The sequence below is a fragment of the Adiantum capillus-veneris genome, chromosome 10, assembly GCF_014529385.1.
Source record: "Adiantum capillus-veneris isolate H3 chromosome 10, ASM1452938v2, whole genome shotgun sequence".
In the NCBI taxonomy this organism is placed as follows: domain Eukaryota; kingdom Viridiplantae; phylum Streptophyta; class Polypodiopsida; order Polypodiales; family Pteridaceae; genus Adiantum; species Adiantum capillus-veneris.
The window spans coordinates 104,374,541-104,398,962 of NC_140940.1; the positions used below are offsets into that span (position 1 = coordinate 104,374,541).

At 42.1% G+C, this 24,422-nt stretch overlaps 1 protein-coding gene across 4 annotated transcripts in view; it reads left to right on the forward strand.

Annotated features, from left to right (window-relative positions):
• The first annotated feature begins 629 nt into the window (after positions 1–629).
• The window catches only part of LOC147449393 (taxadiene 5-alpha-hydroxylase 1-like), a 118,376-nt gene continuing 94,583 nt past the window's right edge, over positions 630–24,422 (forward strand). The window contains exons 1-3 of one of the 4 annotated variants that reach the window (XM_086521834.1): positions 631–1,734; positions 1,845–2,032; positions 21,305–21,649. In XM_086521834.1, coding sequence (XP_086377960.1) covers positions 708–1,734; positions 1,845–2,032; positions 21,305–21,364 — 1,275 coding nt within the window. In that variant the 5' untranslated portion in view covers positions 631–707 and the 3' untranslated portion in view covers positions 21,365–21,649. Of the gene's footprint in view, positions 1,735–1,844; positions 2,033–15,081; positions 15,583–21,304; positions 21,650–24,422 lie in introns of those variants that run through there. The other 3 variants (XM_086521835.1, XR_015189431.1, XM_086521833.1) reach the window with 3 other exon arrangements.

The window sequence follows — 24,422 nt, forward strand, 5'->3', positions numbered from 1 at the left end:
TTGCTCCTTTAATCATACACCCCTTTAATCATACACCCTCTCTGCAACCTTTTAAAATTCTTCTTGTAGACTAAAAAAATTAATGACTTCTACGAACAAAACCTTCGTTTACTTTTGCATTGTACTTTCTAGCGGGCCACCATGATCCTTCACCTTGTTGGATAAGAGTTAGATCAAAGGAAGTAGCACCTCACACATGAGTTTTAAGAGTTGTTTTGCATGCTAAGACAACGAAGGTAGCACCAAGGCTGCCAAAATTGAGCGGGGGTAGCACCCTTGGGTGCAGACGTGCTCTAAGTTCTTTCATGACATCTACAAACATAAGCTTGAGCTGGGTGTTTGCAGTGAAGGTCCTACCAAAACAAGCTTCTGGCTTTGTTCCTTTCCATGGATGATGACCCCATACCTCCCTTAAAAGACTTTTGTATTTTTCTCCCTCTTTTTATAATTCAATGCTTTTTCTCAAAGAAAAAGTCACATTAGATGTGCCATAAGTGAAGGTTTCCTACTTTTTGCCGTGCAGTTTTCCCCTTTAATGAGACCTCAACCACCCTTCAAAAAATGCGGAAATTTGAAGGGCCCAGACGGGGACGTTCAATGAAGTCGGAAAGGATGAAAAGAGGCTCTGATTTGGAAGGGGAGGGGCGAGGGCGTGAGGTTGCTCTTCTGAGGATTCTGCTGCGGCTTAGAGAAGAGCTAGGTGAGCTATGGATGTGGCTAGTGTGGGCACACTCGTAGCTCTTGTATACGCTCGAGTCGACCTCTTCAATGCGGCCGCGGCTATTGGTTGTGTTGTTACTTTCTTCATACTGATGACCGTCGCAGCATCGCTCACTCGGCGCACGTCTTTGAACATTCAAGGCATGCAGCATGCACAGCTGCCCCCCGGCTCCATGGGCTTGCTCTGGCTCGGCGAAACACTGCAATTCCTCTCCTCCCTCCGTCAGGGCGGGCCGACCAAGTTTATGAGGGAGCGGACGCTCAAATTCCGGTCGCCCATATTCAAGACCAGCCTCTTTCTTCATCCTGCAGTTGTCGTGCAGGGAGCAGACGCCAACCGCTTTCTGGTGAACGGCGAGAACAGGCAGGAGCTGCGCAACTCGTGGCCGTCGTTCACGTTAGAACTGCTGGGCTGGAACGCGCCACCGGCCGTGCACGGCGCGCAGCATAAGAGGCAGCGGCAGATTCTGAGCGGGTGTCTGGGGCCGGGGGCCCTGCAGAGGGTGGTGGGAAGGGCGGGCACAATGACGCAGAAGCACGTGGAGGCCTGGTGGAAGGATGGAGAGCGCATAAGCGTAGTGAAGAGTGTGAGGAATTATGCGTTCCACGTGGCGTTCAGCTTGCTGTTGGGGATAGAGGAGGAGCCGGCGCTGAGCGAAATGGAGAGGCAGTTCCGGTCGTTGGCAGAAGGACTGGCCGGCCTGCCAATCAACCTGCCAGGGAGCAGGTTCAGAAAGGCTATAAGAGCCAGAGACCAGCTGCGGCGGCAGATTGACTCCGCCATCCGGCAGAGACAGAACAGCGCAGCAGCTGTCGACGGTGAGGTTTCGGAGGAGCTGCTGTCTCAGCTCATTCTGGCGCGCGATGAGAATGGGTGCGCGCTCAGCCTGGAGGAGCTGCGTGACGTCACCCTGACTCTTATCGTGGCAGGCTACGACACGGCAGCCACTACTCTCACGTTCGCCCTCAAGTTCATTGAAGAGAACCCCAGCTGCCGTTACCGCCTTGTCCAAGGTTATTTTCTGGCACGTTCTATCTCTCTCCTGTTATTTTCTGGCACGTTCTGTCTGTCTTCCTTGCACGTGTCCCACATCAACGCCCTACTATTTGTCTTGGCTGGCCAGAGCATGAAGGCATCGCTTCCCAGAAGAGTGCAGGCGAGCGCATGAGTTGGGCGGACATCACAAACATGCGCTACACATGGGCCGTCCTGCAAGAGACCATGCGCTTGCGGGCCCCTGCACTAGGTGGCGTTAAGGAAACCCTCAAGGACATCCAGTACAACGGGTACACCATTCCTAGGGGTTGGAAGGTGGGTAAATTCGTCCCTTTTCAACCAATTTTAATTGATTGATGGTGTGCTGATCACTATGAAGATAGCAAAATAATTATGTGACAACGATTCTGAGGCTCATATTTTCAATGGGAATTTAGCAAGATACTAAGGGAAGCTTCCAAGAAGGTGGGCTTAGGTGGGTTTGAGGAGGTTAAATTGACAGGCTATCTTTTAAGGAAATGGAATGAGTAGGGAAGCACATCTATTTCTATTTATATCTATATTAAAATAGAAGGGGTATATCTTGACGTGGCCACTTTTAGATGCAGCCACCATGGAATGGCTTCATTAGAAACCTCTCATTGAACAATTTGAAGGCCGTCAGCGAAGCATCCAACGTGGTGGCATAGTTGCCTCACCACAACCAGAGAGTATCACCATTAGGGTCGAAACTCTCAATGAACCAGTGGTTATTACCATTAGTAGCCTCACCACAACTAGAGAGTATCACCATTGGGGTCGAAACTCTCAATGAACCAGTGGTTATTGAGCTAGAAAATGTTGGACAACCATTGTATACACTTGAAGATGATTTGCAGCCAAGAGAACATGTTGAAAATAGGGCTGAAAATGATGTACATAAGTCCATAAATGATGATGATGTCATCCCTCTTGATCTAGAACTGGTGCCAAATAATGTAGATCATTGGGTGCGAAGATCTAGTAGGGTGAGGAGACCGATTTGGACGAGTGAAATGTACTGCCTCATAAGTAGAGTATGTGCAAACATCATCCCTGCAACCTTCTAGGTAACTAAAGAGAGAAGTTCTGATGCCTTGTTAGAATACGTTGCCCATGTGTCAGGTGAGAGTTTCAGAGTTCCACAAAATAAGCACACAAAATTGTAATATTGTAGTGTGAGGAGAGATTTCACAATAATCAACCGTACTATCTACTTACAAAGAAAAAATAAATAAAATAAAAATATATGCAACAATTTAGATATATGGCAGCAACAAATCTTTGCAAAACACTGAATACAACATTTAGAGGAATATATCCCAATGACTAACAAAATTGTAACTTAAAATTGTTGATAAAGTGCCAATATACATGTACTGATAACTGAAAAAAAAACATGGCTCATCTGTGAAATTGAGGAAGGATAAGTGGATGATCAGAATTGAGATGCAAGGTAGAGATGGCTAGATGTATGCACACCATAGATGGGTCCATATTAACAAGTTTCACTGACTCCGAATTGTAGAATTTTACCTAGTCTAAGACTAAGCTAAAAAAGAATATCAAGATTACAACACCAACGTTACACACTAGTTTTTGGGCAATTTGCACGAGGTATCTCGTAGTCGTTATGAGGATCTATACAAATTAGAATCTTCCAAAGTGTATTCCAAAAATCTAGCACTTAATAAAGAACTTTTAGATCAATTAAAGCTTGATTGATGGTTATGAGGTTGAGGAGTATAAGAGGAAGATGCAATTAAATTACAATATTTGGAGACAGTGTAGTTTGGGCACGTCTTCCATGCTTCTTAAGTGTGACAATTCAACTTGAATAAACTATGTAGCCATTAGTTGTTCAAGGGATGCACTAATGTGCATGGAGATGGAGGAGTTTATTAATGATGTAAGATCAAACCTAGCGTATCCTTTGTTACCTGGCAGCACATTGTTGAGCTGCAGGAGCATTAAAATAGAAAATTTGTTAGGAATGCATGATGTAGTTAATTGTTGGGTAGGCAGGAGGGGTTCCAAGAAGAGAAGGAACAGAAATATGGTGTAACACTTATACCAGACTGAAAATTTTATCGGTTTAGAACCATACATAGCTGAGCAGGAGAACTAGACGCAACCATAGTCAACGAAGGAAAAATTGGAATTACAAGGGGGAGAAATGAAATGTATTGTTATTTTAAACGTCTTCAAAAGGCCAAAATGACCTATGAGACAAGACTAACACAATCCTTAATGATCTAATCCAATGCCTAGGTTTTAAAAAAAAGTGAAGTAAGGTGAAAGACTAAAAGGAAAAGTCTAAGAATGTCAGACTAAAATCATCATCATCCTCGTCAATTCCGGCGGATGCTCAGCATCTGGCATTTGTCTGAGAAAGTATCGCAAAGGTCGCCGAAGAGCTTCCTCGATGTTCCGTTGTTGTAAGGAGTCCCAATGAAAGGGGGAAGAGAGATAGCGAAACGAAATGAAATGTTATATTAACCGTCTGCAAAAAGCCTATGGGATCAAACTCATACAATCCTTATGGATCTAATCCAACGTGTGGGTACAAAACAAAATAAATGGTAAAATGAACATCAATGTCTGAGATGGATGGCGTCGACGCTGTCCGAGAAAGTATTATAGAGATCATTGGAGAGCTTCATCAATGCCCGCCATTGTAAGCAGTTGTCCACAGAGACAGAGAGAGAGAGAGAGAGAGAGAGAGAGAGAGAGAGAGAGAGAGAGAGAGAGAGAGAGATTCCTCTCTGCAAGGCACGACGTCATGAACAGGGGTTTGAGGTTGGTATTGATTGAAGGCTGAGGGGTACATGCACCCTGATTAGGTGTGGATGGGACTAGGGTTTGACGCTATTTTTGGTGGCCATGCTAAGGCCTCAACACGTGCAAGACTTGCAGGTCTAGAGTGAGATGAAGGGGAAAGGTTAACTGTAGGTCTCCCGAAGCGAGGTGGGCTGCATGGTGGGTGCACCTCTACATGAGAGTGATTCATGTTTTTGCGGCGAGTAAACTGTATGGTGGACGATGGAGTGAGAGTGAGAAAGGGAGAGAGTTATTTGATAGCATCTAGTTGGGGGGGGAGGAGAGAGAGAGAGAGAGAGAGAGAGAGAGAGAGAGAGAGAGAGAGAGAGAGAGCAATAAGACCAGTGCATGGAGTTGGTTGACGACTGTAGTGAGAGAGAAAGAGAGCGGAAAGAGATAGATTCACCTGTGGTTGATTTTTTTCAATGCGTGTGTTTTGCTAGCCTTAACAAAAAACAATTGGAGTTGCATGGCGGCAGTGAACCATGCAGTGGGATAGTGGTTTGCAACTTGCAGTGTGCTGGTTGAGGGAGAGTGAGAGTGAGCTAGCGAGAGAGCCTCTGCAGACTGCATGGGTGGGCAGTGGGTAGCCGGCATTTGCATGATACTTGTTGATGAGGGAGGGGGAGAGTGATTTATTTTATGGCCAGTGTGTCGTGCTAAAAAGAAAAAGTAAGCTTGTGGTTGGCCGACACCTTGCATGACAGAAAAGGGTAGGCGAAAAGACGGTAGGGTTTTTGTCTGAAAGAAAAACTGGTGAATCTTGGCGGTGCTGAGTGAGTACTGGTAGGCACTGTCGTTGACTAGTATGGCGGGGTCTGTGTTGTTGAGGGTGTTGTCCACGACCGACGGCAACAACCGGGTGGCACCGGTGCGCATGCCTTCTATTGGCCCTCAAAATCATCTACTGCCATAATTTGGTTGCTGCTCAAAGGGTTCCGATATCCATTAATGATTGCAAACGCCTTGTCTCTTAAGGTTCTCTAAGAATTTGCTCCCTCATTCTTTTTGTGTCATATTTTTGGCCCTTTTCTCTCCTCCTCCTAGCCTCTTGATATTTATCTTAAGAAGATGATTTCTATGAATGTCCTCGTTGGAGTTCTTCTACAAAATCAAAATTTCTCAGTCACTTCTTCTTCTATTTCAGCTATCTCGCCCAATATCTCTTCCCTTATTATATATACATATTCTACGAGTTCAATATGTAAGGCACATCTCCTATCCTTCATGGCGTATGTCATTAGTCGATACATAATAAGATCATTACAGAGGTTTGACAAAGCTATCAAGGTCGACATCTAGCAAAGTGTTATGCATTAGCTATCGAAAAGGGGATTAAACTCTCATGAAAAATTCTTTTCTTGACCATGAAAATTTCTTTTTATATTTAAAAAAAACTATCCATATGCATTCGACAGGTGCCGTATAATAACAATCACCAATATAGAAATTCTAAAAAACTTGGGAAATTAAGTACATGTGCATGCTTATCTTTTTCCGTATTGATTTCCATAATCCTGATTATTTGAAAAAAAATCGAGAACGTAGTCCAAGATTGAATACCAAGCTTTTACATGATGCTTTTATTCTCTTTGACCCCGGTTCTACTCATAAATTTATATCTATAGAGTTGGCCACCAAGCTAGGCATACAAACCTAAGAGATGGCAGACGGTGCTTTCAAGGGGCAAGAAGCTTCAGTCACTCCCTTAATCGGGAAATTGAGGCTGCATGTCCAAAGCTATGTGGACAAAGAGGACTTCTTTATCTCTCCTCTCAAGCACAAGGATGTAATCTTAGGGGCACCATGGTTTGATCGCATGGCTGCCAATGGTAAATTCCTTGAAAGAAGAATCTACTTTAGGTTCATGGAAAAAGAAATGTACATAGATGCTAAGCAAATGGGTAACACCATACCCATTGTACTTACGCAAGCTTTCAATAAGTCAATAAAGAGCTCTATTTTCGTGTACATGATTTTTGTTAAAGATTCTCAAAATGAACCTAATGTTTTAGCAAAAGAAAATATACACATTCACAAGAAATTAGAGTTATCCAATTTCCTCAGGGGGTTTCAAGATGGCTTTATTGACGACATCCCTTGTGAGCTACCTCCTAAACGAGGGAGTGATGACCATGCAATTGAACTTCTTCCATGAAGTTCACCACCTAACAAACCTCCTTATAGAGTTTCTCAAGCTCAACAAGAGGAGATTATGCGGCACGTGCATGAGTTAGTTGAGAAGGGCATGGTTGGGCCTAGCTCATCTCCATTTTGCTAACCCGTATTACTAGTGCAAAAGAAAGATGGCGCATATTGAATGTGTGTCGATTATAGAGCACTAAATAGGATCAGTATCAAGAATATGTTTCCTGTTCCACGGGTAGAAGACCTATTTGATAATCTACAAGGGCCCACCTACTTCAGTAGGATTGACCAAAAAAGTGGCTATCATCACATAAGGATAGTTGATCAAGACATTGTAAAGACCGCATTTCGCACTACGTTTGGTCTTTACGAATATATAGTCATGCCTTTTGGCTTGACCAATGTATTAGCCACATTCAACCGCTTGATGGAGAAGCTATTCAGGCCTCACCGAACCTTTATTGGAGTGTTCTTTGATGATATCATCATCTACTCTAATTCATTAGACGAACACAAGCAACACCTCCAGGTAATATTTCAAGTTCTAAGAGAGAATAAACTTTATGTTAATCAAAAGAAAAGTGAGTTTTTCTTACAAGAAATTCAGTATTTAGGTCACATTATCTCTCAAGACGGCATCCAAATGGATCCATCAAAATTTTAGGTAATAAAAGGATGCCTTAACCAAGGAATCTTCATGAACTAAGAAGCTTTATAGGTATGTGTGCATACTATAGACGCTTCATAGAAAAGTTCTCACAAATTGCAAGACCATTACATGACCTAACAAAGAAAAACTTTAGATATACATGGTCTGCCAAGAAGAACAATGCTTTTGAAAAGCTTATCTCTCAACCTGTGCTTACACTATCGAATCTCTCAAAGCCATTTGAGGTCCAATGTGACGCTTGTGGTGATTGCCTTGGAGCTATTTTGCTCCAAGAAGGGCATGCCATAGCCTATGAAAGTCAAAGGCTTGACCCTGTTGAGCAAGCTCTAGGCATATATGAAAAGGAACTCCTCGCAGTTCTACATGCCTTAGACTCATGGAAGCACTATTTATTGGGGATGCCTTTCATTCTGCAAAACAGACCACCAAAGTCTTAAGTACTTCATGACGCAGACCAAGATCTCCGACAAACAAATGAGGAGGAAAAATTTCCTTTCGCAATTTCATTTTCATATTGCTCACTTTGTTGGCAAGCATAATAAAGTAGCCGATGCACTCTCAAGACTGCCGAGAGTGAATGCGGTTTCCATAGCAACTCACAATGATCTATCTTCTATGATAGATGAGTATGCTATTGATCCTGATTTTAGAGATGTGATTTCAGCCCTTGCACTAGGGAAGAAAGAGAACCATTTACTTTACAAGACGGTTATCGTCTCTATGGAAATAGACTATGCATTAATTACTAACTCACTACATGAGAAAGTAATGTATGAATCTCATGCTCCTCCTTATGGGGTGCATAGAGGGATTCAGTCTACCCTAAAGGGGATTGAAACATATTTCTATTGGCCTACCATGAAAGCAAACATACAATAGTATGTTTCGAAATGTGTGGTATGCCAAAAGACGAAGTTTGATAGAGGGAAGCAACCTGGATTGCTTCAACCCTTGCCAATCCCTAATTCACCATGGGAGAGCATATCCATGGATTTTATCTTTGGATTGCCTAAGTCTATCCATGGGAATACTGGAATATGGATGATAGTAGACATGTTCAGTAAACAAGCTCATTTTATACCTATCAAAAAGACTATCAAAGCCCATCAAATGGCAACCCTCTTCATTTCACAAATCTTCAAGTACCATGGCTTGCAAATGTCCATAGTATCGGATAGATATCCTAGAATGACCATTAATTCTTGAAAGCGTCTCTTTGAGAATTTAGGGACAAGGCTAAATTTCTCTTTGTCCTATCACCCACAAACGGATGGCCAAAGTGAAATAGCTAACAAATTCTTGATCTACTAAAACCCTATGTAACGGAAGTAGATCAAAAATCTCAATGGGAGAAGTACTTACCCTTAGTGGAGTATGCCTACAATAACACTGTAGATACTTCCACAAGAAATGCACCTTTTGAGGTAATTGAGGGAAGATAAAAAAGTCCCATGCTACTTAAGGTACATCGGAAGATCTTTGCTGCACATGAGTATAGCTGAGACCTACAATAATCTTTTCAAAAGATTAAGGATGCTATCTCTATCTCACAGCAAACGCAAAAGATTGTTGCTGACAATCACAGAAGAGCCCAAGCCTTTAAAGAAAATGATTGGTCTTACTCAAATTTCCCAAGGCTCAATTAAGGCACACGACAAGCAAGAATCCTACCGGACACCAAAAGTACTATGCTAAGCTACTATGGTCCCTTCCAGATTCTTAGGCCAATCAATGAGATGGCCTATCAACTCAAGTTGCCCAGCCATTGGCTCATACACAATGCTTTCCATGTGAGCCTACTAAAGCCTTACAAAGGAGAGCCACCTCAAGAACCAACTATTGAAGACCCACCGGAGATTGAAGACCAAGAAGAGGTGCTGCAGCCCGAGTCCATCCTCCGACATGAAGACAAGGTACTAAGAGGCGGTAAGACTATCCGATCATATCTTATTAAGTTTAAGAATTATCCTTTTGAAGATGCTAGATGGATACAAGGCATACAATTAAAGGATAACCTAAACCTTGTCAATGCTTACAATGCTTCCCAAGAGTAAGCAAATATACAACTGTTAAAAATGAACAAAGTTTTTGTCTTATAAGACTCTCTTTTTCTTTATTGTGCACAAAAATGAAGTTGTATGCATTCTTAGATCATGTTTGCGGAGACGACGTCTTTCGAACACCAAGTAGAACTTGTCACTCTACTATGGAAGATTGATAGGACTAATGTGCAAACATGCTTGCGGTAGCTTAGGCTCTCAAGCGCTAAATGGACTAGCCATCCATTCTAGAACAATGTCGTAGGGTAACATAGGGATCCTCTACCCTCTAGAAAAATGACTAATGAATATGCTTTATCTTCTCTACCCCATAGTCGAGGACGACTATGATTTCAAGAGAGAGGTGATGTCATAATAACTAATATCTATTTCTCCTAAATGATTTTCTCATATTAAACTGATCATTTAATATGGGGAAGTGCCAGGGGAGAAAAAGCTAGAATATTGGTTAAGCTGGCAGACCGGCCACAATAGGGATCCAAACGAGGGAAAATGGGGATCCAAAGGAGAGGCCATCTGCAAAAGAGCAAGGTGCAACAATGGGATTAAAATACCCTAAGGTTCAGTCCATTAAGACTTCCAAAATGCTAATGTTCCAAAATTCAAAGGTGGAGTCTAAAGGTCAAAGGCCCAGGAAAATTGGATGCTTTGTGTGTGCTCAAAAAGTCTTCATAATCCCTACATAGGAGGGGGCGAGCCTTGCAAGTAGGGGATGAGAGAGAAACACACACACACACACACACACACACACACACACACACACACAAGCTCCCTTTACACAAAGGGAATGAGGGACACATGTCAGCTCCCTAGCCCAGATGCCCACAAGGTGTACTCAAATCCTATTGGATGACCATGGAGGTGGACCAATGAGAATTAGACTAGAGTAAATCTAGTTTAATTAATTTAAAAACACTGAATAAAAGAACCAAATTCCAATAAGAATTAAGCTCTCTAGAAGACTATTGGACAGTCTCCCAAGGGGTCCAATGAGCATTCAGCAGCCCAATGGCTTGCCTGATTCCTATTGGCCAAAAGGCAAAGGGGTCCAATGAGAGTTTAGTTGCAATTATTAATTACCTAAAGCTCTCACAAAAGGGGAAAGGGGGACACATGTCAGAAGGCTATCACTTATGCTTCTTAATACTCATTGGCTAAGCCTGGAAAGGGCCAATAGGGTTGCAGCATGAGCAAATAGCAAGAGGGGTCGACCAAGAGAGAGAGGGGGCTGATTTTCTCAAGGCATTATCGACACACACTCACACAAAAACTCATATGTGAAGCAAGAAGATTCTCTCTCTCCTTCTCAAGCTTTAATGGAAAGCTTATCACCTACTCCAAGCTTGTGAGAAGGGAGGCCTACACCACCAACTCTTGGATTTGTGATGCAAATCCAACCAAGAGCCAAGCTTCAATGCATGATGATCTCCTCTACCATGCTAATTACTAATCTAAGCTATGCAGCTAATATGAGTGATTATGTGAGGAGATGCACATATTTCTCGTAAGACTACTCCTTCTTCCTCTCAATCTACTCTCATACCCCGCTAGCTCTCACCATCTTCGAAGGTGTGTGAGGTCTTGGGTCTGAGATCGTGAGGGAATTGATGTTGTGTTTAATAAGTCAGTTGCTTAGTTCTTGAAGTTTCCATCTTCATTGCACTAGATAGTATTGAAGGAACAAAAAGAATTGTATTGTAAAATGTTTCCCTTGATGGGAGAAACAATAATACAAAGCCTTTTGGAGGGGGGACCGGCTCCATGAAAATCCGGTTCTCAATTGTTGTCAATAGCTTAATTTCTCTCTCTTTTGAAGTATTTTTCATGATATCTAACTAGGTGTTATACTTTTTATTGCTCTCTCCACCCAAGCACTCTTGTTATTCTCATTAGGAATCTATTCTAATGAAATGCTCACTATGTGCATGCTATTTTGCGCTACACACAAGTTAGGCTAGGCCATTAAATGTTACAGGAGTGCTACACAGACACGATGAGAGAGAAGAGAGGAGAGGAGAGAAGAAAGAAATAAGCATTGGGTTCAATCTCCCCCCATGCAAAAGTGAGTATTTCCCTCCTACACGCATTTACTTATAGATTTCTTAAATGGTCAGTGAGTACAAACTGGTAGGTCGTCATAAACGGCCAAAGCTCATAAAGAGAACTTGAATAATAAAATAAATATAAAATGCCATATTCTTGCACATAGTCCATTAGTTGCTAATTCTTTTTCTACTTGTCAGTTGCAATAAATAGTAAAATATAAACTCCATTACATTCTTATATGGTGATCTTGTAAAGAAGGCATGTACATGATGCACCCGGAAGGTTTTGTCATACTTCGCATGGAAGGCCTTGTATGCATGCTCAAAAGAAGTGTGTATGGGCTGAAACAAGGTTCAGGGCAATGGTACAGAAAGTTTGACACTTTCATGCTGAAACATGGGTTTAAATTACGCAGCCATGCATAGCACTATTTATACATCAAAAGAGATGAGGACAACAACCAAGTGATTCTTGTATTGTATGTGGATGACATGCTATTAGTCAGGAAGAACAAGAGCACTCTTGACACTCTCAAACATTAGTTGAATTCAACTTTTGCAATGAAAAATTTGGATTCAGCTGAACATATTTTGGGCATGCGCATAACGAGAGATAGGCAACAAAAACTGTTGTATTTGTCTTAAGAAAAGTACATTGAAAGAGTACTTGACCTGACGCATGTTTAATATGGCTGATGCTAAGCCTTTGAGCATGCCATTGCAGTCACATGTAAAAATAGTACAAGTGATCGCCCTGTCCAAAAACTGATGGTGCAACCAATGCTATGGGGGAAGTACCTTATGCTTCAGTTTGCGGCTCTCCCATGTATGCTATGGCTACCACTAGATTTGACATTGCTTATTCAGTGGGCCGGGAGTAATGAGTAGGTTTATGTATAATCTTGGTAGAGCACATTGGGATGTTGTAAAGTCCATAATGAGGTACTTGAAAGGGACCAAAAGAAAATGGATGTGTTATGGAAAGGGTCCATTAAAATTGCAGGGAGATTGTGATTTTGACATGGAAGGTGATGTTGATACCCGTAAGTCAACTAATGGGTATATTTATACCGTGGGAGGTGGAGCTATTTCATGGTGCTATAGACTTCAAAGGATGATTGCACTCTCTACTATTGAGATAGAACATATATTTCAGTCATTGAGGCTTTCAAAGAAGCCATATTGTTAGCGTGCTTGGTCAGTGAGCTTGTATTGCATGATGACATGCTTGTGCTCAGATGTGATAGCTAGAGTGCAATTTTTTTGGCTAAAAATCCATGTTTCATGCGTGTACCAAACACATTGATGTGCACTACAATTTTATCACAGCCAGATACTTGATGATGGTTTGGTTACATTGATCAAATTCAGCACGCATGAGAACCCTACAGATGCTCTTACCAAAACTCTGTCTAAGGTACAACATGAGGATTTCCTACAGATGATGGGAGTTACATAGCTTAAAGGCAATAGTCTAGGCCTTCAAGTGGGAGGTTGTTGGGAATAAATGCCAAAAGGTCACTCCCGATCTTCTCCGGACCATTTTCAATGCAACGAGCCTCTTCTCCTGCAACAAGCATTTTCTCATTCTCTCTCTTCTGCACGCTACCTACGTGTACATGCATCACCACCCAAACTCACCCAACCCGGGTATCCGAGCGTCCTCTTTCAACATTGTGTTGTCATCAAGGGCTAAAATGAGTATGGACTATAGGTTGAAAGAGAGAAGAAAAAGATGAAATTGCTTAATGTCATATAAGCAATCCTAAGAGAAAGCTAGAGGAAGTAGGTCATGTCTCTGAAAATAGTGTAGATATAGGCACTGTATATAACATATTTGTTCATGCTACCGCATGTAGCACCGTCACCAAAGGCAGCGGGAGTCCCATTCGTTACATAATAAGTATGTTATAGATTGGGAAAAAGAGGGAATGCACAAAGATTTTCCTTCTCGGGGCAAGAAGGAAAACATAGGAGATGAAGGCGCTTGTAGGAGGGGCAAGGAATATGTCCCATCCATCTTCATGCCAAGGGTAGCACCTAAGCTGGGTCACTTAGCACATATTGAGTACTGCCTGTTTGTTACCATATACATGTGGTAGTGATGTGTGAACACACACTTAGGAGCCCCGGGGCATTGTTTCCCTCACTAGGAGGTTTCTTCCCCTGTGCATGTATATACACCCATCACCCCAATGCTATCTTATCTATCCATTGCATACTAAGTAGCACTACTCTTTTTTGCATTAGGAAGAGGATGGGTGGTAGGATGGCCTCTTTATTTGCCATGAGCTTATGGAGGTGATTAACATGTTGACAAATAGGTATACGACATGTGTGCAAGAATGGTGGGTGTATAAGAGATGTGTAAGAGTGGTCAAAGGATGCACTTTTTCCCCCAAAAAAGGGAGGTGGATAGTTTTATGATTTTTGGCCTTCCATAACTCCCACATATGCTCTTGGATTTGAGCGGAGATCATAGATCTATAATCTACGCGCCGAGCTCTTTCCATAAACATGCTTCATGATGTGGTTTTACCCGCTAGATTATAAATTCCATTTTGGAAGGAAATTTTAAAACTGTTTGAATTCAAAAGCTGTCCTTTGATTACTTTCTTAATATAAAAGGTTTGACTTCCTTAAATTTTCAAATAAAGAGGCCCTCCTAGACCTCATTCTCTTTCTAATGTGTGCCTTGAGCTTCCATTGTCTTCTCCAAGCTGTGTGCATTTTTTTGCAACCCTATTTTTAACAATTGATATCAAAGCAGGTTGCGTCCTCTCGGGCTTAGTCGGCATTATCGCCAGTGCATGCCTGCTCACTTTCTCTGATTTCAATGAGCGTCAACAGATCGACCAATACTTCAAGTAAGCTCGTAGAGCTTGCTCTACTCAAAATTTCCATTCGGGCTCATTTTGGCCTCTGTTTCCACTACACGTAGTACTACAAATTCTTCCTTTTGTACAAACTTTTTATCAATGTCGTTTTCTTCATAACAGGTGTCTTACAGTCTTCTTTGGGTTGTGCTATATAGCATGTGTTAGTCTTGCTCCGTTTCTCCTCTTTTCGGGCAGTGTTTACATTAGGTGCATACATTTGCCATGGATGACAACAACACAGACATGTTCAAGATGTTTGTTGCTGAGGATAGATGGGATGGGGATAATCACCCAATGTGGGATTACATGATACAACATGTTTTTGTGTCAAAGGGAGTTTGGAATCTTGTATAGGACATTGATGTACGTCCTAGTTCTGTGGATACATGTGATCTTGAGGATGTTGTAGATTCTGGTGGCAAAATTGCTGCTGCTAGAGCTACCTTGCCTTTGCCTAAGTAGGCTCATTGTTGGTATGTAAGAGATGCGCAGGCTAACGCATTGATTGCAATATCTTTGAAGCACACTATTACCCCTTACATTTGTTCAACTAAATTTGCAAAACAGTCTTGAGATATCATGACTGGTCTTTATGCAAGTTGCAATGAGGCTAAAATGGCATTGCCGTGTAAAGAGTTAGAGTCAAAGATTATGCATGAGGAAGATGAAATGAGCACTTTCCTTGCTGGTATCAAGGATACTAATGAGCAACTTATTTCTGCAGGTGAAGTCATTTCTGATAGTTTCCTTGTGCAGACGGTTCTTGATGCTTTGACAAATTCTTACCAGACTTTTGTTAGTACTTGGAGACTTATGACCCAAGGAAATCTTGAAGTTGTCAAATTTGATGCATTATGAACATTGCTATTGCAAGAGTCATTTTCAAGAAAATAGCGTGCAATTTAATAGGCCTTTATTAGTGTTCAAATAAAAAGTGGTAACAACAATATAGCCACTTCTCATGGTTCTTCTACGAGTGGAAAGGCACATGCTCCTAATGCTTGTGCTGGCAGCACTTTGTTTGGAAATTCTGGTGAAAAGGCAAAAAGAAGATGCGTTGTCATTATTGTAAAGCTAACGATCACTTGATCAAGCAATGTCCCAGCAAAAGAGGCTAAGAAGAAAGAGGCTTTTTCCACTACAAGTGCAACTATTGTAGACCCTTTTGTGAAAGAAGGTTGTGATGTTGATGTAGATGGAGAATGGACATTTAATGTAGAGTGCACTTTTGACCCTTTTGTCCATGATGCATGTATGTCAGTTGCTGTAGATGCTCATGTGTGCTACTTTGAAAATGGTACTACAAAGAACATTACCTCTCACCGTGACTTGTTTACCTCTCTCGAGGATGTCCCTCATGGGAATTCAGTCACTTGTGTCAACAATGCCTCTTATCTGGTCAAGGAAGTTGGAAAGATTGTGATGATTGCTGTGAATAAAAGTTCTTTCACACTTGTTGTTGTACTTTATGTATGTGAGATCAAGAAAAACCTTTTGTCTATATCTGCACTTGCTAGGCTTGGTTATGTTGTCAAATTTATGGATGACAGATGTACAATTCATGATCTCAATCTTAGTGATGAAATTGTTGCATCTGATATTTTATGCCGTGGGCTGTATAAGCTCACTTTGTATGACACGTGTGGGCAGAATTTTGCAAATGCAGTTGTGGATTCAAAGACTGCTTTAGATGCTAAACTTTGGCATGCACGTTTTAGACATTTGAATTTTGTCAGTTTGATGTGTTTGCAAAATTTGATATGGTTTCTTCTTTGCCGCCTCTTGAAACATGTGTGAAGCATGTTTGTAAAGGCTATATTTTGGGTAAGATGCAGTGTTCAAAGTTCCCAAAGGATGGTTCAGTTAGGGCTACATGTAAGTTGCAGCTTGTGCATAGTGATGTTTGTGGTCCCATGAAAAATCCATCCTTGGGCAATTACCTTTACTTTGTGACTTTCATTGATGATTACTCAAGGCATGCATGGGTATATCCACTTAAAGTTAAGTTCGAAGCGTCTATGTGCTTGAAGCAATTTTTGGCTATGGCTAAAAATGTCTCTAAATGTATTTGGGGGGGGGGGGGGGAGTATATGTCTCATGAATTTAATGCATTTTTGGCTAGTCGTGGGATAGAAAACCAATCTACAGTGCCGTACACACCTCAGCAAAATGGTATTGCTAAGGAAAAACACGTCGCTTACGTAGATGGCACAATGTATGGAGCTTTGCCACATTTGTTTTGGCTTGAGGCCATTATGTATGCTACTTATTTACTTAGTAGGTGTCCTACAAAAGCTTTGCAGTCTATGATTCCTCATGAATCATGTCATGATCAAAAGCCATCTATTGGTCATTGTGCGTTTTTTATTGTTTGGCTTATGCTTTGTTGCCACAAATGCAATGCAGAAAGTTGGATGATAAGATTGTCAAACACATTTTTGTTGGTTATAATATTGAAAGCAAAGGTTGTATCATCTGCAAGCAAAGAGTATCTTGGTTTCACAGGATGTTGTGTTTATGAAAGATTCTGTTCAATCTTTGTTGTCATGTATAGAGATAATAATGTAAGCTCATGGGACATTTGTGGCAGTTTGTTGTCCATTTTTAGTGGTAGAATTTTGAATGTAAATTCCAATGAGACGAATGTATATCCTATGGGAGTTTCTAAAAATGTTATAGATTTGCCAATTTTTGATGTAGATGTACATGATTTACTTGATGTGGAAAGGGCTGAGAATGAGCAGGCTAGTGGTATGCCAAAATGGCTAGTGCATACTTTGCGTGATAGTAAATTGGATGCACCTTTGCCAAGTCATACTCGTTCAGGTTCTCACCAAGCATCTTATGCATCGGATTGTAACTTTGGCTATTTCTAGCTTATGTGATATAGAGGAACCTCTGTCTTTTGATGAACCACAAAATTTAAAAACGTGGATGGATGCCATGTAATTAGAATATGATGCACTTATAGAAAATGAAACATGGATTTTATGTGATTTTCCTCCTGGCAAAAAGTCCATTGATACAAAGTTGAAACATAAGCCGGATGGTGAGATTGATCGCTATAAGGCTCGACTTACTACAAAAGGTTATGTAGAATAGAAAGGCATAGATTATGAAGAGACTTTTTCTCCCACTTTTTGTATGACTACTGTGAGTTTTCTATGTGCATTGGTAGCTCATTTTGGATCGGATGTACATCAATGAGATAGTGTTACTGCTTTCTTGAATGGTGATATATTTGAGGAAGTGTATGTAATCTAGCCTCGCAGTTTTGTCATTAAAGGGCAAGAAGATAAAATGTGCAAATGTAAGAAAGCTTTGAACGGGTTGCACTGATCACTGGTCCAAATGAGGCACATATTGCTGAATTTAGTGCTGATTTGAATTGTGCTTTCAAGATGAAAGATTTGGGGATGTCGCATCATTACTTGGGCATATAATTTCAGCATTGTAATGGTGGTATTGACTTGTGTTAGACAAGTTACATAGAGACATTGATATGTAAGTTTGTACTTGAGGATTGCAAACCTATTTCCACCCCCATGGAAACAAGTTTGAAATTGGGTCTTCATGATGCTAGTGATCTTGCCAATGTCACTCTTTACCAAACTGTTGTTGGATGCCTTATTTAGGTATGCACCACAAGACCAGATATTCAGTTTGCAGTCTCACGGGTCAGCAGATTTATGCATAGCCCAGGGTTTAAGCATTGACAACAGGCTATCAAGCGAACCTTTCTCTACTTGAGTGACACTTTACATCTTGGGTTGTTTTATCCCAAGGGGGGATCATTGTGCTGCTAAATTTACATGCTTTTTTAAACTCAGATTGAGCTAGTTGTTTTGACACACGAGCATCAACAAGTGGTTTTTGTTGCATGCTCGACAATTCACGCATATCATGGTTGAGCAAAAAGCAACCTATTGTGGCCACTTCCAGTTGTGAAGCTGAGTACAAGGTAGTGTTTACAGCTACAGTTGAGTGCATTGGCTCAGACACCTTATGGTTGATTTGGGTGTTGGACAAGACACTGCCAACATCATCTACACTAATAGTCAGAGCGCATTGGGATTGAGAGAAACCTAGTTTTTCATGCTCTCACAAAGCACATTGAGGTGCATTACAACTATGTTAGTGAGAGAATCTTAGTAGAAGAGGTCAGCTTGGCTCATGATGCTAGTGATCTTGCCAATGTCACTCTTTACCAAACTGCTGTTGGATGCCTTATTTAGGTCTGCACCACAAGACCAAATATTCAGTTTGCAGTCTCATGGGTCAACAGATTTATGCATAGCCCAAGGTTTAAGCATTGACAGCAGGCTATCAAGCGAACCTTTCTCTACTTGAGTGACACTTTACATCTTGGGTTGTTTTATCCCAAGGGGGGATCATTGCTGCTAAATTTACACACTTTTTTTAAACTCAGATTGAGCTAGTTGTTTTGACACACAAGCGTCAACAAGTGGTTTTTGTTGCATGCTCGACAGTTCACGCATATTATGGTTGAGCAAAAAGCAACCTATTGTGGCCACTTCCAGTTGTGAAGCTGAGTACAAGGCAGTCTTCACAGCTACGGTTGAGTGCATTGGCTCAGACACCTTATGGTTGATTTGGGTGTTGGACAAGACACTGCCAACATCATCTACACTAATAGTCAGAGCGCATTGGGATTGAGAGAAACCTAGTTTCTCATGCTCTCACAAAGCACATTGAGGTGCATTACAACTATGTTAGTGAGAAAATCTTAGTAGAAGAGATCAGCTTGGCTTATGTGCCAACACATGACAACTTTGCATATCTTTTCACAAAGGCATTTTCTCATGAGAAGTTCAAGCTTTGTGCAAAGCTTTGGGGTTCCTCCCCTTTGTGAACTGATCATGTCCTCAAGGCTTGTCATTTCCCTATACTGTATGTGCCAGATCTCGTTCACCGCATGTCCTCAGGGCTCGTCATTTCCTCCCCTTTGTGGACTGATCATGTCCTCAGGGCTCGTCATTTCCCTATACTGTATGTGCCAGATCTCGTTCACTGCATCACTCCGAGGGGGGATTTGTTACCATATACATGTGGTAGTGATGTGTGTGAACACATTGAGGACTACCGGGGAAATTTTTCCCTTACTAGGAGGTTTGTTTTTCCCTCGTGCATTGTATATACGCCCATCACTCTAGGGCTATCTTATCTTTGCATTGCACACTCAGTAATAGTACTCTATGTTGTGTGCCTTGAGCTTATCTTATCTTTGCATTGCACACTCAGTAATAGTACTCTATGTTGTGTGCCTTGAGCTTCCTTCATCTTCTTCAAGCTGTGTGCATTTCCTTGCAACCCTATTTCCAACATTGCTGTAGCCTCTGACTCTTTCTTCACCACTTCCTCTCGATGCCCCGAGTTAGACTTGCTTTTGATCGAGATCCTTGTCTGAATCAATGCGTTCGTCTTATGCAACTTCAGCCTATCCAAGAACTAGCTCATACATTGTAGACTTGATGGGATAGGGAATGGTCTATAAAAGAGCATTCCCAGGAATGTAGTCGACCACATGGCAACTAGTGGGGAGTCGAGAGGGAGCCTTATTCCTAGGGAAAGCTCTCTGACAGACCATTCTCGACCGTCACAGTTGGGGGGAAGGGGGCCAAGAACATGATTTGGTCTATGATAGACCACTCTTAGCCGTCATAGTCGGAACATGATTACGACAATTGATTTGGCAAGACATGACTCGTTCAAATGTAATGAAATTTTTCATGGTGACTTAGCAAAAGATGTGTGGCTACAAGGCGTGTCAAAAATCATTACAAGTGCTCATTTTGCATGCAATCATTGGATGGCTACACTTAGATTCTGGATGTCGAGAGCTGTAAAAAATCCAATGGCTACATGCAGGCATTCTGGATCATAAAGTCACCTTGATGGATGGCTAGGATTTTCTACCCCCTGACCCCCGACTGTGACGATGTGTGAACCCTGCCCCACATCTGCCATTTTGTTGGTGCTTGAAGACTCCATTGTGTGCCTCTTATTTGGGTGCTCTAATTGGATGTTGGCGAGTTTCTTGGGGATCTTGGTTGAGGCCCCATACCTCTCCTTGGTGTTACTAGGCTATCCAAAGGTATTTACCCCTTGAAAAATTTCAAACCAAATTTGAAAGATGTGTCCCCACTCTGACCCTTAAGTACTCCTATCATGTGATTGTGCGTGGTTCCGCCAGGTTTCTAGGCCACAACCCATTGATTTCCATCGACAAATTTGGCCATCTTTATGAACTCTTTTTTTTGAACAATGCTTATCATCCTATTTTAGGTTGATGGCCTAAGCTACAAAGGATCCTATGTGTTTATAGCCCTTCATGCTACTGACAAATATTACATCAGTATCCTTCTTTCTTACTACAAGGTCGTCCTTTGTCTCCCCCAAAAAACTTTGCACGTGTTCCTTCATCCGTGTCGTGCTTGTGTTTTGATGTGATATTTTCCCCTTTGACCATGGTTGTGGGACATAGTGCCGAAGAGGTTTGCTAGTGGCAGAGAATTGTTACTTCTCCTCCTTTGTAAATTGTGAGAGCAGTGGTTGCGATGGGACATGGGGAGATACCAAAGACGTCCACAACTACCAAAGGCGTGGAAGCTTGCAAGCAGGCTTGCAATTGGCGTGCGCAAAGCAGTTATAACATATAGGAAGTGAAAAATTGAGCGCAAAAGTGTAAGGTAACGTTACACCCACAAGTAGCAATTGAATAATTATGATGGATAGAAGTGCGTAATGAAAGCAATTATTGCGGGATTCGTTCCCTGATGCAAATGTGATTTGTTGACATGGACCTTAGGCTACTTAAGTACAACTTTGCCAAGATTTCTTCTATTTCTTGCAAAAATATTGTGTATTTTTCTTTTAATCTTGGGCTATTATGCATTTGATGATGATGTGCCTCGATCTTGATGTAGGGTAAACCCCCCAATAACGGGACATACCCCTTGACAAGGACTGGCAACGCCCGATTATAAAGACAATATCTGGGTCAGTGAAAGGACAAGCAAGCGTGGGTAGTTGGGTAGCTCGATTGACTTGAAACTCTTTAACATTCGTCGAATTCTAGATCAATCCCTATCGGCCACCAATCCCTATTTACCCTTGGGGTATGTCCTACTTTACCCTTGACATTTTGTTACACGGCATTTTTAAAAACTTGCGCGCATTTCTTGTATGCTCCATTGGAGCATGCAACGTCATTCATGTAGATTGTCGAAGCTCTGTGCTATCAATTGCGCCCTTCAAGGCATGAAACGGGCCACCCCGACTTTGATCAGAGGCCTCCAACTTCACTGTCCTTAAGTTGGGGGTTTTACCCTATTGTTCCTGAACTAGAACTATTTTTTAGAGCAACAATAGTGGCTTATAAATCTTCAATTTGCATAGATTCCAAAGAGGCACCTATGTATCCTTATATGAGTGAGCAAATATGATGAAAGAAAATGCTCTTCAATGATCCAAAACTAGAATGCAAGTGGGAAGTTTTTTCATTTTCTCTTGTGTGAGGAGGAATGCTTTGTTGCAAAGCACATGTCTTGCAAAGGCTCTGTCACGGTTCTCTTTCATGTATGTCTTCCTTCTGTACCATCGGAGATGTTTGTGGAGGGCTTAAGAAATTGGTTATTAGAAAGGCAGAAGATCTTCAAGGTATCAGTTCCAAAACACTGACATGGACAAGCAAGAAAACACACTGTTGGATATGTGATATGTTTAATCTTGCACTTTAGCATGGCACTTCCTGAGTCTCTCTCTCTCTCTCTCTCTCTCATTTTTTTAACATGCAAGTGTGATTTCCAAGAATAAAGTAGAAGGGCATTATGCTCGATGCTATCACTTTTGTTTCATGTGTCCTGGGCACAATGTTCGAGAAAAATCATTTTCACAAACATAAAAAAATCCCTCCAAGACAAATTTGAACAGGAAATTTTACAACACTAGCCAATATTTTTGCAAAATTGCACTATTTTTCATGCATTTTAAGCGGAATTTTCTCCTTTTTGTCCTCCCCTCAACCGGCTACTTTGATTTTGCAACCGGCTCAAGGCTAAGCTGAGGCACACTTTTCCCGAACAGTGCCTGGGCATGTACTCACTCAAATCTTTCCCGAAGAGTGCCTGGGCATGTACTCACTCAAATCTTTGATAATGTGAGGGAAAAATATGCCATCACATAAAGCAAAACCATAGCAAAGAACACTTTGTGATGTTTATCTATCTATACTTCTATACTATTGATAAAGCGGGAAGGGATTTAGACATCCCTTCTTGCCACTTGTCAACATTTTCTTCATCTGACGGCCGTGCCCTGTAGCTCCAACATCACAACACACACACACACACACACACACACACACACACACACACACAGGCCGTCGCATGTGGCGGGAGTAAAGGGGGGGGGGGGGGGGGGGGGGGGGGGGTTGGGGCTATGGGGTCACCTTAAAAGAAAATATCCATTTCTTTCCTAGATACCCCCTCGCCCTTTTCCCTACCCTGCTCTCTCCTCCCTTCTGCTCTGCCTCTGGCTTGTCCCCCACCTCTGCCAAGCCCGTGCCTCCCAGCGCTGCTCTGCGCCTGCCTTCCTCTTGCAATGCAAAGTCAAGACCTCTCTCCAAATGCAATCACCTATGCTTGCACCTTGTACATCCTAGTAGCCTATGCAATCGCATATGTTTGCACCTTGCTGGCCTCCGCATGAAGTGAAGACCTCTTTCCAAATGCAATCGCCTATGCTTGCACCTTGCTGGTGTGCGCATGCTTCCGGTCGACACTCTCCTCCCTCGCATGTGCTTCCGCAACGCTGAGCGCTGTCAACACACAAACGCACGTACACAAAGAACCCTGTCAGGGCAGACGGCTATGACTGTCACTGATATGAGGCGAGCTGTTTGTAAAGAGCAGACGGGCAGAGAGAGGCTCTCATTTGCAATGACATGAGGCTCTGGAAGTTGTGTTCACGCGCAGACATACACACGAAAGCATATGCTTCTCATAGATGTCCTGTGTCGCCAAAAATCATACGGGGCGTCACTATGGCTCAAGAGCGTCTGAGGCAAGGCCACAAGCAATGAGAGAGAGGGAGAGACAGAGAGAGGGAGAGAGAAAAATCTTTCCGATTCCCAAATTGGGAAGAGCCTCCACACATCGCACGCTTTCCCCATTTGCTCCTCTAAATCTCTCCAAGCATCTACTCATAATTCTCATTCATTTAGAATAAACTTCAGCTGGTACCCCCTAGTAGTAGATGATAAAGGTTTAGCTTTTTTCAAGATGCAATAACGTATTCTTGCATCTTGATGGGTTGAAGGCATGTGGCATTATAAAAAGTTGACATGGATGAACTAATCCATGATGAGACTCTTTTTTTTTTGTGAGGAGGGGGGCGCGATAGTGTTTAACACATGATATCTTAATGACCCCAGGGCAGTGGGATCGATGGCTACAAGCTTGCTGTGGGAATCTTGAGGAGGATAGACGGTTGGGAAAAAAAGCCAACATGTTGACCCATGACCCCCCAATCGGGGCCTTGAATCCGGGACCTCAAGGTTAGCAACCCGACGCCCTAACCACGCATTCGTGTGGGACTGCTTGTGTAAACATGGACCAAAAAAGTAAACATGGGCAAAAAAATTAAACGAGGAAAAATTGGACGACGTTCGAGCTTTGCAAGAGACGAGCTTCACTTCAATGTCGTGGATCCCACCGCTTGCACTTCATTCAATATAGTGTGTCAAATAGTGCCGCGGAGTGCGGGGGAGCCGGGGGGCGGGTTGTGCTGCGGTGTTCCTCCCTTGGGAGAAGGAACTTTTGTACTATGCCAAGCACAATCAATTTTTGATCATCTTCCTATCTACATTTAAATAGATTCTCTAGAGTTGGTCGAAGACAACAGGAGTCTTGGTCCTTTCTATTTCTACCATATTTTTGCCATTTAGCATTTTTCTAGCCTTTCCCTAGCAGGGTAAAATCCCCTTAGAAGGGTGTTGCAATCTTCTAATTTTAGGGCTGCCGTGGAAATTCCTTAGAAAAATCT